At 39.6% G+C, this 17,833-nt stretch overlaps 1 protein-coding gene across 3 annotated transcripts in view; it reads left to right on the top strand.

Annotated features, from left to right (window-relative positions):
* Positions 1-17,833, top strand: part of CEMIP2 (cell migration inducing hyaluronidase 2) — an 81,846-nt gene that overhangs the window by 25,726 nt on the left and 38,287 nt on the right. For all 3 annotated transcript variants that reach the window (XM_066257100.1, XM_066257099.1, XM_066257101.1), the window contains 7 exons: positions 2,333-2,502; positions 6,226-6,414; positions 8,566-8,735; positions 11,461-11,673; positions 12,026-12,231; positions 12,355-12,424; positions 17,081-17,209. In XM_066257100.1, coding sequence (XP_066113197.1) covers positions 2,333-2,502; positions 6,226-6,414; positions 8,566-8,735; positions 11,461-11,673; positions 12,026-12,231; positions 12,355-12,424; positions 17,081-17,209 — 1,147 coding nt within the window. The remainder of the gene's footprint in view (positions 1-2,332; positions 2,503-6,225; positions 6,415-8,565; positions 8,736-11,460; positions 11,674-12,025; positions 12,232-12,354; positions 12,425-17,080; positions 17,210-17,833) is intronic.

Here is a 17,833-nt window from a genome sequence, read left to right on the forward strand (position 1 = left end):
TAATGCCAGAGGTTACACATTTTGTTTCTTTATGCCATTATTGTTCTAGATTTGTGTGATCATTAGGTAATACTTTGACTTATTATTGTTTTGGTTACTCTCTCTACTGGTTTCTAAATTTCCTTTAAAATACAGCTGCCGACTTGGGGGAGGAATCAGAGTTGTGATCCGTTGCCAGTGTTCCACTGCTTCCACATTATCTCCAGTGTACATAAACACACGCCTTTGAAGATAATGTTCTGGTGCACTGACATTTTCCTGAAGCGGAGGAGGGAAGTAGGAGTGTTTTGGAGAACGAGTCAGTAGAAGACAACATTGTTTTCAAGTTGCTGAGGCAGTGCTGGAAAATCAAGGAAGCCTCTGATAGTTTTCTTCTCCTTCCCTCTCATACAGGAGATACTAAATTGAGAGATTCTTCATTTGATCCTTTCTGCTGTGTTGAAGAATATAAATAGAGCTATAAAGCATTGTCAGCCTGAGGGTAGCTAAATCCAGGCAGGGGTGGGTGTGGAATTTATAAGATTGTAGGCATGCTTTGGTGAACTTTTATCTGTGACTGTCCGGCCATCTGTCTGGCGTAGATTACACTTGGTGTATTTTTTTCTCTAAAGAAGAAAGTTGACTTTTTTTTTTTTATGTTTTAAATTAGGAATCTTAAAGCAAATTTTCTGGCTTTTTGTCTTTGTTCTTTTTTTTTTTTTAATTGGTTTTGGCAACAGACTTCAGAAAGTCCCTGGGAGGTTTATTGAAATATAACAGAAATAAAATGGTGTTTTCAAAAACAAATTGCTTTTAACAGATAGACATATAACCTGTAAAATCTGTTGGGTAGTAATTCTATAGCTTCAAGAATGTTAAGAAACGATTAGCCCAGGGGTTCTCAGCCTTCCTTGTACACCTGAGATTTTTAAAAGTCCTGATGGCCAGGGTTCACCTTAGATCACTTACTTCAGAGGATCTGTGAAAGTTAGGACCTGCGGCGATTGATGTGCAGTCCAGGTTGATAACTACTGTTCTGTGCTCTGGTCTCCATCTCATGGGTTCTCAGTGCAGTGTGGTCCTCAGACCAGAAGCGACAGCGTCACCTGGGAACTTGATAGAAAAGCAAATTCTCTGGCCCCATTTCAAACAGGGGGTGCAGCCCAGCAATCTGATTTAGCAAGCCTTCCAGGTGATTTTCTTTTTTTTTTTTAAATTTTATTTTATTTATTCATTTTAGAAAGGAGAGAGAGAGAGAGAGAGAAGAGAGAGAGAGAGACAGAGAGAGAGAAGGGGGGGAGGAGCAGGAAGCATCAACTCCCATATGTGCCTTGACCAGGCAAGCCTAGGGTTTCGAACCAGCGACCTCAGCATTTCCAGGTCGACGTTTTATCCACTGCGCCACCACAGGTCAGGCCTTCCAGGTGATTTTCATGTCTACTGACACTAGAGAGCCCCTGCTATGACTCAGTGGTCTCAAGCATGACTGCCCAGCTAAACCCCCCAGTGGACTTTTTTTTTATCAATGCCGGGCCCCAACTATAGAGATGATGCTTGCATCGGTCTGGGTTGGGTCTGAGCATCGATATGTCTGAAAGCTCCCATGTGATTCTGTTATGCAGCTAGATTGGAGAACATTGCAGACAGGAAAGTTGAAAAGAGCAGATTTTAAAAGAAGGGAATTTTTTTTTTTTTTTTACAGAGACAGAGAGAGTCAGAGAGAGGGATAGATAGGGACAGACAGACAGAAACGGAGAGAGATGAGAAGCATCAATCATCAGTTTTTTGTTGCGACACCTTAGTTGTTCATTGATTGCTTTCTCATATGTGCCTTGACCATGGGCCTTCAGCAGACTGAGTAACCCCTTGCTCAAACCAGTGACCTTGAGTCCAAGCTGGTGAGCTTTGCTCAAACCAGATGAGCCCACGCTCAAGCTGGCGACCTCGGGGTCTCGAACGTGGGTCCTCTGCATCCCAGTCCGACACTCTATCCACTGCGCCACTGCCTGGTCAGGCTAAAAGAAGGGAAATATTTTAAAGGAAGGAACAATGAATGAGTTTGTGGCCAGAATGGTACTGAATGAAATGGGTGTATACTGAAGAAGTCAATGATTAATCAAAGTCACAGTCATCAGTGTTTACCTGTTACAGAGCTGAACAAACAAGAATTGCCTTTTGTGACGTCATTTACTTCAGTCAGCTTTGGGACTTGCAACCTCCTATGGAGGAAAAGGTGGAGGGGCTGACAAAGAATGAAATGAGAATTAGACAGCACCTGACCTAACATCTGTGTCAAGGATTTGAGTCAGCACCATGACAAATGATCAAACGCACATGTTCTTTTTCCTTCCAGGCAAGCTTGGGCTTTGGTTGGTGTCATTGATGATGGAAGCACTCCTTGCAATGAATCTGTGAGAAACTATGAAAATCATAGTAGTGGAGGAAAGGCTCTTGCCCAAAGAGAATTTTATACTGTGGATGGTCAGAAGTTTTCTGTGACAGCTTACAGTGAATGGCTTGAAGGTAGGCAAGTAGGGTTATACTCTAGTATGACATTGGTAAGTACTGTGACAGATTTTATTCTTTTAAAATGATGTATTCAGATGACATTCCAGGTAGATTTCTCAACTGGTTGAAGGTAAACCTGTAGTTTCCCTACTGTCCTTGATCTTTTAGTCTCAATGTTTCTTTCTGGACTAGAGAATGAGTTGTTCTAAATTGGGCATCACCAACTGAACTTTGTTCGTGGTTCTTGATTTGTAGAGTGTGGCTAAGTAGTGAAAATAGATTTGTTTCCTGGATTAAGTGCTTACTGAACCAGTTTGGGTGTGATATGGTGAACTTTCTTTGTGCTTTGTGATGACGAATGTGATCTTGTAGCTTTACGCCTTCTCTTTATGTAGATTTGTCAGAAACTGCTGCCTTTGAACACACACTGTGCAAACAAACTTTTCATTTTCTTTCTTTTTTTGTGTGACAGAGAGAAAGACAGACAGAGGGACAGATAGGGACAGACAGATAGGAAGGGAGACAGATGAGAAGCATCAATTCTTTGTTGCAGCACCTTAGTTGTTCATTGGTTACTTTCTCATATGTGCCTTGACTGGGGGGCTACGCAGACCGAGTGACCCCTTGCTCGAGCCAGCGACCTTGAACTCAAGCTGGTGAGCCTTGCTCAAGCCAGATGAACCCGCGCTCAAGCCTGTGATCTCGGGATTTCGAACCTGTGTCCTCTGTCTGTATCCCAGTCTGACGCTCTGTCCACTGTGACACTGCCTCGTCAGGCCAAACTTCTTATTTTCTTAGCAGTCTTCTTCTGATGATGCAGCTAATACCAATTGGAAAACACAGAAAGTATAAAATAAAAATCAATCTTTAACCCCATCATTTGGAGAGAATTTTTTTTTTTTGGTGCAAATAATCTAGGATTTTTTAATCTTATGTATGTTTTTCCCTTAGTGTTCATTTCGTCTTAACCTGTTTTTCTCTCTAAATAACATATTATAAAGGTATCCCATGTCTTTACATTTTCTTCAATATACTCTTAATTATAAGCCATCTTTCAGAAGAGCTATAATTTGTTTGAATAATGCGTAGCACTGGGTGTGTAGTGTGCTTTTGACGTTTTTTCTCTTGATGATGTTCATTGTGTAATGTTTTTACTTATTTACTTTGCTGCCAGATTTTTGGCTTCAGGTATGGTTTGGCAGCCTCCCGTCTGTGCTTGCCCACAACCTTTTTTTTCCAACCAAATATTATACTCAAGTGAATGTGAGATGAGTAAGTAAGAGGTACTTTAATATCTCTAAATATCCAAAATGGCTTCTATTAGTCTGGGCTGATAGCTCTGGTTTTAGAAGCAATGTAGCCACGTGTTTACTAAAGTGAATTCCAGTGACAGAATGCCTGGGTTCACATTCCAGCTTTTTCACTTACTCTGTGATGGTGGGGTGGGTATGTAATTTTAACTTTCTGATGCTCAGTTTCCTTATCTGAAAAATGGGGATAATAATAGAAACTACCTCATAGGGCTGCTATGAGTATCCAATGAGAGGAATATGAAGTTTGTTTTTGTTTTTAGCACAGTGTGTATCGTAAGCACTCAATAAATGTTACCTATTTTAATGATGATGCAAGTACCTGCATGACTTGAGTTATAAATAGGTATATTTTGAATTATAATTAAGGAGAGACTTTTGCTTGAAAACAAACAGATAAGTAGAGTTGTTTTTATGAAATAGGGGTTTTTCACATATTGCCTCTAAGCAACCTTCTGGGTTTGGGGTGAGGGGATGGCAGTATTATGGATGCGGAAGTTGGAAAAAAGCCTCAGCCTTCTGCCTCTAAGACTCCTGCTTCCTCTATCACATCGTGGCCGCCTCTGGCAAAGCCAAGGTGGGTGATAGTCGTTTCTTAGTAGGAATTTGCTAGTACAACTGCTTCCAGAATGATTCCAGGCAAAAGATAATTACTGATAAAGCTCGAGTCAACACTTCCTGTGTGGGAAATTTTGTTTTTATTTCTACATTACTGATGACTGTTCATTTCTGGAAGAGGGTAACATGCTAGCTTTCTGGAATAGGATATTGTTGTGTCTCATGTTCTCAGTGACTCTTACTTTCTGGAAGAGGTGGCAGTTCTCTTCAGGAAGGAGGGAGGATGAACTTACTTCCATTCATACTTCCAGTTCATTGGTACTGATAGGAGATAATCTTAGGCAGGATTTTCTTCTAAAGCCAGAAAAAGACATGAGGAATTACTAAATAATAAAGATCTTCCCCATCTTACCTTCTGGATTAAAAACAAAACAAAACAAATTCTTTTTTTTTTTTTTTTTTTTGTATTTTTCTCAAGTTGAAAACGGGGAGGCAGTCAGACAAACTCCCGCATGCGCCCGACCGGGATCCACCCGGCACACCCACCAGGGGGCGATGCTCTGCCCATCTGGGGCATCGCTGTGTTGCAACCAGAGCCATTCTAGCGCTTGAGGCAGAGGCCACAGAGCCATCCTCAGCTCCCGGGCCATCTTTGCTCCAATGGAGCCTCGGCTGTGGGGTGGGGGGAATGAGAGAGATGGAGAGGAAGGAGAGGGGGACGGGTGGAGAAGCAGATGGGCGCTTCTCCTGTGTGCCCTGGCTGGGGATCGAACCCGGGACTCCTGCACGCCAGGCCGACGCTCTACCACTGAGCCAACCGGCCAGGGCCAACAAACAAATTCTAATGATCATTTAGGACAAAACTTACTTATTTAGTTTTTTTTTAAGGATTTTAGCTTAAAATCATCCTTGTCATCTTTTTTAAAGCATTATTAAAATTTATATGAAATTTTTATGGCCCTGGCTGGTTGGCTCAGTGGTAGAGCGTTGGCCCAGCATGTAGATGTCCTTGATTTGATTCCTGGTCAGGACACACAGAGAAGTGACCATCTGCCTTTCCCTCCCTCCATCTCCCCATTCTCTCCCTCTTCCCCTCCCACAGCCAGTGGCTGGATTGGTTTGAGCATGACCTTTGTTTGGCCCCAGGTGCTGAGGATAGCTTCATTGGAGCACATTAGCTTCAGGCACTAAAAATAGCTTGGTACTTGAGCATTGGCCCCAAATGGGTTTGGGGCTCATGCAGGAGTCTGCCTCACTATCTCCCCTCCTCTTACCTAAAAGAATAAAAGGTTAGCTGTTCTTCTTATTATAAGTTATATTTGAACAAAATTCTATGATAGGCTTTAGTCTTGGATATAATAAACATATTAAAAATGAACTTTACATTTATTAGGTCTCTTTTCTTTGTTGCTTAGTAGAAAAAGAAAAGCAGGATAGACCACAGTCTCAAGGAACAGAATTGAAGACTTGCTCAGATTAGGTTTTATCAGGATAGTTGGCTCAAGACTATAAGGAAAGCTGTATTATTCCTTGCTCCATGCCTGAACTTCCCTCCTTCTGATTTCCCTAGCTTTGTCAGTATGTTCTTTCACTCATGTTATTGTTTTTTAACGTCACTGTCTTACAGGAGCACCAGATAGGTGTGTTATATTCTGGTTGGGGGTTGAAGGGGCTCTCTCCTCCTGGCACAATCTATATTTGCACCTTTTAATGAAATATCTCCAGAGTGACTTCCACATGGTTACCATTAGTAAAAAATTCTTGACTCGTGTTTATTTAACTGTTGATTTATTAGTCAGCAAGAGGGTCAATATAAAAAGAAAACAATTCTTGCTAATGCATCACTTTCTTTCTTGCTTTTTTGGTTTAGGTGTTTCTCTTTCAGGTTTCCGGGTGGAAGTTGTAGATGGAGTGAAGCTTCATCTGCTTGATGATGTCAGTAGCTGGAAGCCTGGAGATCAGATCGTGGTTGCAAGCACAGACTATTCCATGTACCAGGCCGAAGAGTTCACACTTCTTCCTTGCCCTGCGTGTAGCCGTTTCCAGGTCAAAGTCAAAGGTATCAGACTGCTCAGAGTGCTTTTTGGGAAACACTCTTTTCTTAGGATTTGATTCCTGGAGTTATATTTTTCCCCCAGTCACCACCACCATCACCGTGTTTCATGCTTGTGTTTTTGTTTAATAAAAGGTGCAGACTTAGTGGATCAATTGTTTTCCAAGGTTCTTTCCAACTTCTTTTTAATTTCCCACTGTCAAATAATAGTAAGCCCAACCATTCAATGAGATTCATTTATTAATAACTGTTTGTCTTCTTAATTAGAAAAAAATTCCTTGGTTTTTTAATGCCTACTTCCTTGGGAAAAACTAAATCTTATAATGGACCCAAAAAGGTATTTTAGTTTAAGACTACCTTTCCGGCTGTAGTCTTTAATAATATGTCTATTGAGGGAGAGCACTGCACGGTGAGACTCTTATGGAAACTGTGTTTAGAAAGAATGGGTGGCATCTATCAGTTACTTATTCTGAGCCTGGTTATAGACAGAGCTTCCTCCTGCATCACCTCAGTTATGGACCTCACTGTTTATTTCACTCATTATTTTGCTTTCCTTGCTTCTGTCTTCAAGATTAGACATTTATGATACAAAACCAGAACTTATAGTAACTATTTGATACTCACTCGGTGGGTAATTTAGAGCTTTGAAATTTAAGCAAGAGTTTTTGCTTTAGAAAAGATAGGATGATAGGCTCAGTTGGCACTTTCTGTGCTTCAGCATTGTACTTTTCCTTGTTGATAATACAGAGCAGAAGCAGAAAACAGGAAAACCCAGAAAACTGTGATGCCATCTGGCCTTAATTTTGTTTGGAAATTCCCACTCTTGTTAACAAGTCTACATGATAATGAATCTCCACGATCTCAACTCCTTGATTTACTTGCATTTTTCCCCCTGAGTTTATATCATTAAGATATCAGAGAGAAGCTCATTATTGAAGTTTTTCTAATTTCTAATCAAGGTGGGGATTTACTTATTTATTTATTTAATTTTTTTAGCGAGACAGGGAGACCCATAGGGACAGAGAGACAGGAAGGGAGAGATGAGAAGCATCAATTTTTTTGTTGTAGCTCCTTAGTTGTTCATTGATTGCTTTCTCATATGTGCCTTGACTGGGGGTGGGAGGCTCTAGTTGCCAGTGACCCCTTGCTCAAGCCAGCAACCTTGGGCTCTAGCCAGCAACCTTTGGGCTCAAGCCAGTGACCATGGAGTCATATCTATGATCCCATGCTCAAGCCGGTGAGCCTGCACTCAAGCCAACAAACTTGGGGTTTTGAACCTGGGTCCTCTGTGTCCCTGGATGATTCTCTATCTGCTGCTCTACTGCCTGGTCAGGCTCAAGGTAGGACTTGAAAAGAATGCATAGTAATATTAAAATAAGAAGTAGGAAAGCAAAGGTGGTAATTTCTGTACTGTTAATGTATAAATACAGGTTACTTCAGCTTTGCAGTAGAAACAAAACCAACTGTCATTAACATCTATAAAACCATGCATTTGGACTCACCATGCATTTTGTTCTTCATGTATCCTCAGGGGAGTGGACTAAAAGTGTATTAACAAGATTAAGCAAAGAAAAAAAAAAGCTCAGATACAGACCACAAGAGGAGATAATAAAGGTCAAAGTCGGGTGGGGGATAGAAGAAGGTAAAAGAGGGAAAAATGGTGACAGAAGGAGACTTAACTTGGGGTGGTGAACACACAATACAATATACAGTTGATATGTTGTAGAATTGTACACCTGAAACCTGTATAATTTTATTAACCAATGTCACCCCAACAAATTCAATTAAAATTTTATAGAAAAATAGAAAAAAATAAGCTTATGGATAAAAAGCAGAGAGAAAGAATATGGATTCTTAAGTAGGTTCCAAATTATTGGTGCTGTTCAAGAAAGAATTGAGCTACTTCAGGGAGGAGCAAGCTCTGTAGGTAGAATTGACAGCTGGTAGTAAGTGTTTAAGCATTTAGTGGGTGGTTCAGCTAAATCTTTAATATCTTTACTTCCTGGGATTCTGTGAGTCTGAGGTCTTAAAGAATGGAAGCAGATGATAAATTTTGATAATGTGTTGGGGTTATAGAATACACATGACTGTCTTTTTGACATAAATTTCATGTTTTCTTTGTTCCAATGTTCTTTTTCCCTTGCCCACATCAACCAGAAACCCCTCAGTTCTTGCATATGGGTGAGATCATAGATGGTGTGGACGTGAGAGCTGAGGTTGGAATTCTCACCCGGAATGTTGTAATCCGAGGAGAAATGGAAGACTCATGCTATGCTGATAACCAGTGCCAATTCTTTGATTATGATACCTTTGGGGGACATGTCACGGTAGGCAGAAGGATTTGATGAGTTCTTTGAAATCTTGGTTGCTAAATATATTTGAAAAAACTTCAAAGTTTTGGAATGAGATCTAAAAAGATATTAAAGGGAAATCACATTTTATTTCTCTACCAAATGACAAAGAGCAGATTTTAGAGAATTAAAAGAAAGTTTATATCTTCATTTAGTTGACCTGAAGGAAGCCATTTAAGAAGAATTGTCTTATGAAGAATTAAATCAATATATTGGGGCCCTGGCCACTTGGCTCAGTGGTAGATCATCAGCTTGGCATATGGAAGTCCTGGGTTTGATTTCTGGTCAGGGCACACAGGAGAAGCAAGCATCTGTTTCTCCACCCCTCCCCCTTCTTTTTCTCACTGTCTCTCTCTCTTCTACTCCCACAGCCATGGCTCAAATGATTCAAGCAGGTTGACCCTGGGTGCTGAGGACCCAAGGTTCCATGGCCTTGCCTCAGGTGCTGAAATAGCTTGGTTGCCAAGTGTAAAGCCAGTAGTTGCAGCTACCATCACAGCTGCCTGGCCAGTGCAGGTTAAGGTTTGATTCAGATTGATCATAAAGAAATTATGGAGCCAAAAACTGGTGGTCCATTTTCCTTTATTCTAGACTTGTACTGGCCAACGAGTAAAAAACACGTGGGGCATCAAAACCCACTCTTTCCGGTTTCTTCCTAGAATCAAAGGCTTCCACCTCACCAGTCTTATTCACCTCTGTTCCCCATCTCCTTCTCCTGCGTAAACTGGCTTTTCCTTCAGCATTCTGCCATCTTGGCTACCTCGTCTCCTCCATGTGGCCTCCCTGCCTTGCTACAACATAGGCTCTTCCTCTCTACAAGAATGTGGCCACTCTCTCCAAAATAGCCTCCTAGGTCCTCCTTTCAAAACCTTTTGGTGTGAAAGCCCTCCCCCAAAACACATTAGCATAATTAAGTCCCTTCCCAAGGAAGAAGGGCAATTAGCTTATCATGTAAGAGCAGTGGCCATCTTTAACAGAGTGAGTATAAACTAATTTAATCTGTCTGACACCAAGCCAAGGAGTGACAGCCCCAGGTGGGCAGAGCACCACCCTCTAGTGGGCTTGCCAGGTGGAACCCAGTCGGGCACATGTGGGAGTCTGTCTCTCAGCCTCTCTGCCTCTCACTTAAGAAAAAAAAAATCAGTATATTGGGAAGAAGCAATTATACAGAGACAAAAAAAATAATCTTGGTGTGAAAGAATCAATTGGTTCTTTTTAAAACATTATTAAGTAACATGCAAATGCAAAATATGTTTATGTCAAAATATTTTTATATGTAGATTTTTAGTCTGTAAAAGTATTGAGTGGTTATTATATAGTAAGCTTTGCTCTGTGTACTAATTTGTTAAACTTTTGAGCTGCATTTTGGCTGCCGTTGTTTTAATATCAGTTTTTTTTTTTTTTTTTGTATTTTTCTGAAGCTGGAAACAGGGAGAGACAGTCAGACAGACTCCCGCACGCGCCCGACCGGGATCCACCTGGCACACCCACCAGGGGCGACGCTCTGCCCCTCTGGGGCGTCGCTCTGCCACTACCAGAGCCACTCTAGCGCCTGGGGCAGAGGCCAAGGAGCCATCCCCAGTGCCCGGGCCATCTTTGCTCCAATGGAGCCTTGGCTGCGGGAGGGGAAGAGAGAGACAGAGAGGAAGGAGGGGGGTGGTGGAGAAGGAAATGGGCGCTTCTCCTATGAGCCCTGGCCGGGAATCGAACCCGGGTCCCTCGCACGCCAGGCCGATGCTCTACCGCTGAGCCAACCGGCCAGGGCCTAATATCAGTTTTTGTGTGATAAGTGGGCTATGCTTGTTAGTAACATTTCTGTTACACTGATTTCTGAAATGTTGGTCTAGGTCCAGGGTAGTCAGCCTTTTTATACCTACCGCCCACTTTTGTATCTCCGTTAGTAGTAAAATTTTCTAATCACCTACTGGTTCCACAGTAATTGTGATTTATAAAGTAGGGAAGTAACTTTACTTTATAAAATTTATAAAGCAGAGTTACAATAAGTTAAAGCATATAATAATAATTACTTACCAAGTACTTTGTCAGATTTTTGCTAAGTTTGCCAGAATAAATCTTTATAAAACAACTTATGATAGTTAAATCTATCTATCTTTTTATTTATACTTTGGTTGCTCCGCTACCGCCCACCATGAATGCTGAAATGCCCACTAGTGGGCGGTAGGGACCAGGTTGACTACCGCTGGTCTAGATTATTTCTTTGCTTTTTAGTAGTATGATTGAAAATCCAGTGTTTAAAAATATTGAAAGCCCTAATTGTGTTTTACAGGAATTTTTTAAAAGAACTGAAATGATATGTGCTAACAAATATTGAGGGACAGTTTAAAAATAACTATTTTTCAAACTGTAGTGGAAGTTATGGAAATAAATAACAACATGAGACTGGAACTCACCAGAATATTTGAACAAATCTAAATACACATACAGAAATTATTTCTGTAGCTTTTCTGGTTACATTTCCTTTTGTTCTTAGTAAGATGCTATTTCTATAGCTCTTTAAAGCAATCACTTATATAAAGGCACATTTGCTAAATTATTAGCTGGGGATCTAGGGAAAAGAGGATGGGAAAGACAATCAATGTTTTTCTATGTATTCTCCTTCAGACATTTCCTATTAAAATAGATTTTGCTATTTTCCTATAATGAAATATATCATCTCACTTTTGATCACTATGTCTTACAGATAAGGAAAAATTTTACTTCAGTCCATCTTTCCTATGTGGAATTGAAACACATGGGCCAGCAGCAGCAGCTGGGGCGGTACCCGGTTCATTTTCACCTGTGTGGAGACGTGGATTATAAAGGAGGGTACAGACCCGCAACATCTGTGGACGGACTGTCCGTTCATCACAGCTTCTCCCGGTGCATCACTGTGCATGGCACCAATGGCTTGCTGGTAAGCAGCCTCCTGTTATGTTGCTCCATATTATGGAAGCAGTTACTTCTTAAATCTCATGAATCCTCAATTTATTGAAGTAAGCTTTGCTCCCACCCTCACCACATGCCTTATTTTACTCTATCCTGCTTTTACGTAGAACTTTGTTTTTTGTGCAAAGGCAGCCCTCTTTTTTTAGCTATGCAAATTATTCTCTAAAGAGCAGTGAAACCTGACCTTTGGCTTTGCCTCTTCAGATAAGATTGAAAGTTCTTTTTGCATTTGTACCCAGCATGCTACACTGAATAGCACTTGTTACTCCAACCACACTCAATCTTGTTACCAATGATATTATACACTTGTATTTCTGCAGATAAAAGACACCATTGGGTTTGACACACTAGGTCATTGTTTCTTTTTGGAAGATGGTGTTGAACAGAGAAATACTTTGTTCCACAATCTGGGACTCCTCACCAAGCCAGGCACCCTCCTCCCCACCGACAGGAATAACACCATGTGCACCACAATGCGAGAGAAAGTGTTTGGAAATTATATCCCTGTGCCTGCCACTGACTGTATGTGAGTAATTGGCTGAGAGAAAAACTCATATGTGTTGGTTAAAGTCTTTGAGTATTGGGGAAGAATTTAGTAGGGAGGATTTTTCATGATAAATATTTAAATCACCTTAAAAATGCCTTGCAGGGCTGTTTCAACTTTCTGGATTGCTCATCCCAACAATAATTTGATTAATAATGCAGCTGCAGGCTCACAGGTAAATAACACTGAAGTGCTTTCAGTTTTTTTTTGTTGTTGTTCGTGTTTATAAATATTCTTGGATATGGGTGTTATGCTACGGCCATAATGCAGTGTGTGGCAATCTGTCTCCAGCATTGTATTGTTTTCTGGTACTACTTGTATAGATGAGAGCAGGATGTGGTTAGTGCTTCTTTTCTTTTAAATCACTTATGCCAGTTCTTATCATTCTGCAATAACCCTTTTAAGCCCCGAAAGCATCTTATCTCAGCCCTAGCTCAGGATGTCTTACACGCCTCAATCCTTTCTTTCTCTGAGCCTCCCCTCTACGTGGGGTCTCTGACTCTCGTGTATGTGGGGTTCCCATACATTTGTATGTATTGAATTTGGTGATTTTCTTGTGCTGATCTCTCTCATGTCTATTTGCTTATTAGACCAACCAGAAGAACCTTGAGGATAGAGGGAAGTTTGTTCCTTCCCCCACAATAGCTACAAAGTCATAATAAAAACTGTACATAATAAAATGTTTTAACTTTTTATAGTATGAGATTAATTTTATAATGTTAATTTTTTTATTTAGAAATTAAATTTAATGGGTGACATTGATCAATAAGAGTACATAAGGTTTCAGGTGAACATCTGTATAGCATTAAAACTGTTGACTGTATTGTGTGTCCTTTGCCCAATGTCAAGTCATTTTCTATCCCCATGTATTTGTACCTCTTTGCTCCAGTCTACCCATCCCTTTCCTCTCCCCTCCCCCTGGTAACCACTTCATTTTTATCTATGTTCATGAGTCTTAGTTTTATATCCCACCTATGTGTGAAATATATACTTCTTAGCTTTTTCTGATTTACTTATTTCACTCAGTATAATGTTCTCAAGGCCCATCCATGTTGTCATAATCAAACTAAAAAACTTCTGCACAGTGAAAGAAACCAACAACAAAACCAAAAGGCAAGCAACCAAATGGGAGATGATACTTAAAACAACAGCTCCAATAACAGGTTAATATCCAAAATATATAGAGAACTCACAAAACTCAGCAACAAATAAGCAAGCATCCAATTAAAAAATGGGGGGAGGACCTGAAGAGATACTTCTCCCAAGAAGACATACAGATGGCCAACAGATTATATGAAGAGATGCTCATCTTTGCTAGCTGTTAGAGAAACACAAATCAAAACTACAATGAGATACCACCTCACACCTGTTAGATTGGCTATTATCAATAAGACAGGTAATAACAAGTGTTGGAGAGGTTGTGGAGAAAAAGGAACCCTCATTCACTGCTGGTGGGAATATAAACTAGTACAGCTATTATGGAAGAAAGTATGGTGGTTCCTCAAAAAATTAAAACTAGAACTACCATATGATCTGTTTAATTTTTTAATCAGTGAAGCAATCAAACATTTAAGAATCTTCATATTTCACTAAAATATTTGTAATAAAAATATTTAAGTTAGTTTGAAATGTTGAATAATTTCTACATCATGAATTTTATTGAGACATTTAAATTTAGCTCCACTTGCCATTTTTAAGTTTTCAACTTGTTTAATTTTTGCCCACCAAATGGATAATAGACAAACTATACGTCAGTATTAAACACCATGTTGTAAAAATGAGAAAAAGACATGGCCACCATCAAAATTAAATAAATAGTTATGTAACTGTACCAATAAAATGATGTTGGCAACATTAAAAAGAATTGTTTATGCCAGTTAGTGTTTGTGAATATAGTTAAGACATATAGATGCCAAGTGGAGGAAAAGAAGTCTTATAATCTCTAGGGTTATCACATCATCTCCAGAGTATAGTTTTAGTGTGTGATAGATAGATAGTCTATCTGACTTCTCACATTTAAGTCAGGTGTGGCCCAGTAACTCGAATCATTTTAGTATTCAGTGTTGTGAACAAAGAAAGCTTTATAGCTTTTCTTTATGGGAGTGCATTATTCTGTAGAATGCTATGACAGTTGTCACTCGGGTCCAGGGGCTCATCCTCTTCTTAATCATGCACACTTGGGGATTTCGTCTCCTTGGTAAATCAGCTGTACTTAACTGTGTGGCTTTTATTAACTGTGTACCTTTATTACTGTTTCACACACATAAGAATAACTTAAACGAATAAATGAACTATTTTTTGGATGGCAGAAATGTCCCCTGGATAAGCTTGGAGAAATTTACTTTTCTAATTGAGTGTGATTTAAAATTGTTAATTTATAATACAAAAAAGAAAACAGTAAGACATACTATTACAATTATATCTGTGCTGAAAATTGCAGTACAGAAATAATGAGCTTTATAGCAGTACTGAAATACTTATATTTCTACATCATGGCTATTAATATTTTAAGTAGGAAAGAAATACTTACCATTGTCTTTTTAGGGTGAATTAAAAAATCAATTGCAGAGAATATTTCTTTGAGATGAATAGAATACAGGCAATCTTTAGGTGATGGTAGAATTTACATTCATGATTTTCCCTAAAAACATAAAATTCTAATTCGACAGGGCAGAGACCTGGACATTTAATTATTGCAGATTTTCATTCATTAATTTTTCATCAAATATTTGTCATGCCCATATAGGGTTTGCGTTGAGAGTTTCTAACTGGAAGATGAGTTTTTGGGTAAAGATGACCATGTGGTTGATAAGTAGTCTTACCCCAGGATCAGAGCAGAGGAACAGCCAGAGGAGAGATTCCTTTCATCTATTTTCAGAAATCATGGGTTGAAGATCAGAGCAAATTGCAAATAGTCCCTGAAAAATGTGAGATGAGGTTGCCAGAAACCCTTTTTGGGGCTCATGTGAGAAAATAATAAAAGTCTATCTTCTGTATGTTCTTCTTCCTTTCCATTTTGTTTGTTCTTCCTTTTCTCTCTAGAAAAACTGTTCCAGTAAAGCTCATGTTTTGGCAAGGGTTTCCCCCCCAAAGTCAACCAAACTGTTTCTAGTTGTACCTTTCCACTGCCTTTCACAAAGCTCCCTTGACACTGTGCTGTTTACCTGGAAACTACCTGCTTCCTGCTACCGCTACCCCTTTATTCCTCCTCCGCTCCCACCCCACCCCCACCCCATCCAACACCATTGCACCCTGGAGGCTTTGCTGTGCCTCAGCTTATAGGGCTCTGGCATGGAGCCGTTTTCACAACCCTCCACGTCTTCTTCCATGGTTTGGTTTGTGCCACAAAGAGTAGAGGTGGTAAATATATTTTTCAGAATATTTTGTTTTAAAACCCATTGATACATTAATGGGAAAATGTTAACTATTGCATACATTTTGGTGTGTAGATACTATTGCTTTTCATAATTCCTCTCTCCTCTGTGCTCCCAAAGGACATTTTGTTACAGCTATATAGTACTTACTACATGTGTTTTAGTTCTGTCTGTATTTCTTATTAAACTATGAATTCTTTGAGAACAGTTTTACTGTACAACTGGCATAGAGCGGACACTAAATAAATATTTGCCAAATTTGAATCAGTACCATACTTTCTGGACTGTAGGTTTAAGTTTCAACAACTATTTAATCAAAGTTCTATCAGGTGAAGCTGTCCTTCACATTGGGGTGGTTTTTAATTGAATTGTAAAATAAAACATTATCACAGAGATTAAGAGCATTTACCTTTGATTTTTATGTCTCATTTTGAGTGTCAAAAATTTTTAAACTGCTCTGTTCCTGTTGAGGTCAATAATACTGAAATTGAATAGACAGGATCCAGACTGAGACAGCATCCCGATTCATGCGTGTGGTAGGTTTTTTTACCTTGGCAGAAATTTGCCTCAGGACAGGAAGGACATTGGAGTTTGAAAGAAGTCAGTGAGCTCTGCTTGTTAGCTGATAGGTGTTTAATAGGTCTGACTCATCTATTAATTGGGTTTGGAGGTAAACAGAAAAACCCATATTGCTGAAAGGCTGTGCTGTCCTGGTCACATGGAAGGATGGAAGGCTTGTTTAGTTCTAATTCTGTATAACTTTTTAAAGTAGATAATAATGGGAAAATTATTTTGAAAAAATATTTTTGCTGTCAGTCAGTTATTTCTGTCTTTTATCCAATCCTGCAAGCAAAATAATTTTTTTTTCCCAAACATGATATAACTGCGTTAAAGGTGCTAGATGAGTATACAACTTTTTTTTTTAATTAAGAGAGAGGAGGGGAGGCAGAGAAACAGACTCCCGCATGCTCCCCAGCTAGGATCCACTCGGCAAGCCCACTTGGGGCAATGCTCTTCCATTCTGGGATGTTGCTCCATTGCTCAGCAACCAAGCTTTTAGCGCCTGAGGTAGAGGCCCTGAAGCCATCCTCTGTGCCCCTGGCCAACTCTCTCCAATGGAGCCATGGCTGCAAGAGGGGAAGAGAGAGAGAGAGAGAGAGAGAGAGAGAAGTGAGAAGTGAGGGGGGGGAGAGGTGGAAAAGCAGATGGGTGCTTTTTCTGTGTGCCCTCACCTGGAATTGAACCTGGGACTTCCACACGCCAGGCTGATGCTCTACCACTAAGCCAACTGGCCAGGGCCAAATGTACAGCTTTTTATAGTCAGTTCTTAACCTGAAACAATGCATAGTTAGTGTTAGAAAGATTAAACTTGCTTGTAAAGTACTTAATTTATAAGGGTGTTTAATAGAGTGGCTTTATGAAAGAAGGCTTTTAATGATCCTGCCCTTTAATTATAGGATGCTGGAATATGGTATCTATTTCACAAGGAACCTACTGGGGAGTCCAGTGCATTGCAGCTTTTACCGAAACCAGAACTTACTCCATTGGGTATATTTTATAACAACAGGGTCCATTCAAGTTTTAAGGTAGGTTCCTAAGTTGTTTTTTTTTAATTAAAATTGATTGGGGTGACACTGGTTAACATAATTATACAGGATTCAGGTGCCCAATTCTTCAACAAGTTTCTAAGTTTTAACAAACAGTATATATCATTTATACAGGGTAAAGAATAGATTACTGTGTTTACAACTATGAAATGTCAGTTTTAGGTAGACCTTGTCATTAGAGAAAGTAATTTGTGATTGAAGAAGTAGACTCCTAACCCTTTCATATTAAGGATATATATATATATACAGTTTTCTATTTAAACCCACAGGAGTATACCCTAACATGCACATGCATATGCAGCCTGAATATCACACAAGAATATAGGTGAATACACACATGCTCATGCATTTGGAATAATTATAATAATGGACTTGATTCATGAGTCCTCATCCTCTTCCTCTCTTCCTTTTACCTTCTTTCCAGTCTTTAATATCATTATATGTTTCTAGGGATTCACACATTAGTTTATGTGCTTCTGTGGGTTAAAAGGCATATGTCCTCTCTTAGTGCTGCTGGAGTGTCCTATGGACCTTTAATACTAATTATGTAAATAGTAAAATATTGTTTAAGAACATTTGACCTAATTTAAAATGATGCAGGCC

The sequence above is a fragment of the Saccopteryx bilineata genome, chromosome 2 (assembly GCF_036850765.1).
Source record: "Saccopteryx bilineata isolate mSacBil1 chromosome 2, mSacBil1_pri_phased_curated, whole genome shotgun sequence".
Lineage (NCBI taxonomy): Eukaryota > Metazoa > Chordata > Mammalia > Chiroptera > Emballonuridae > Saccopteryx > Saccopteryx bilineata.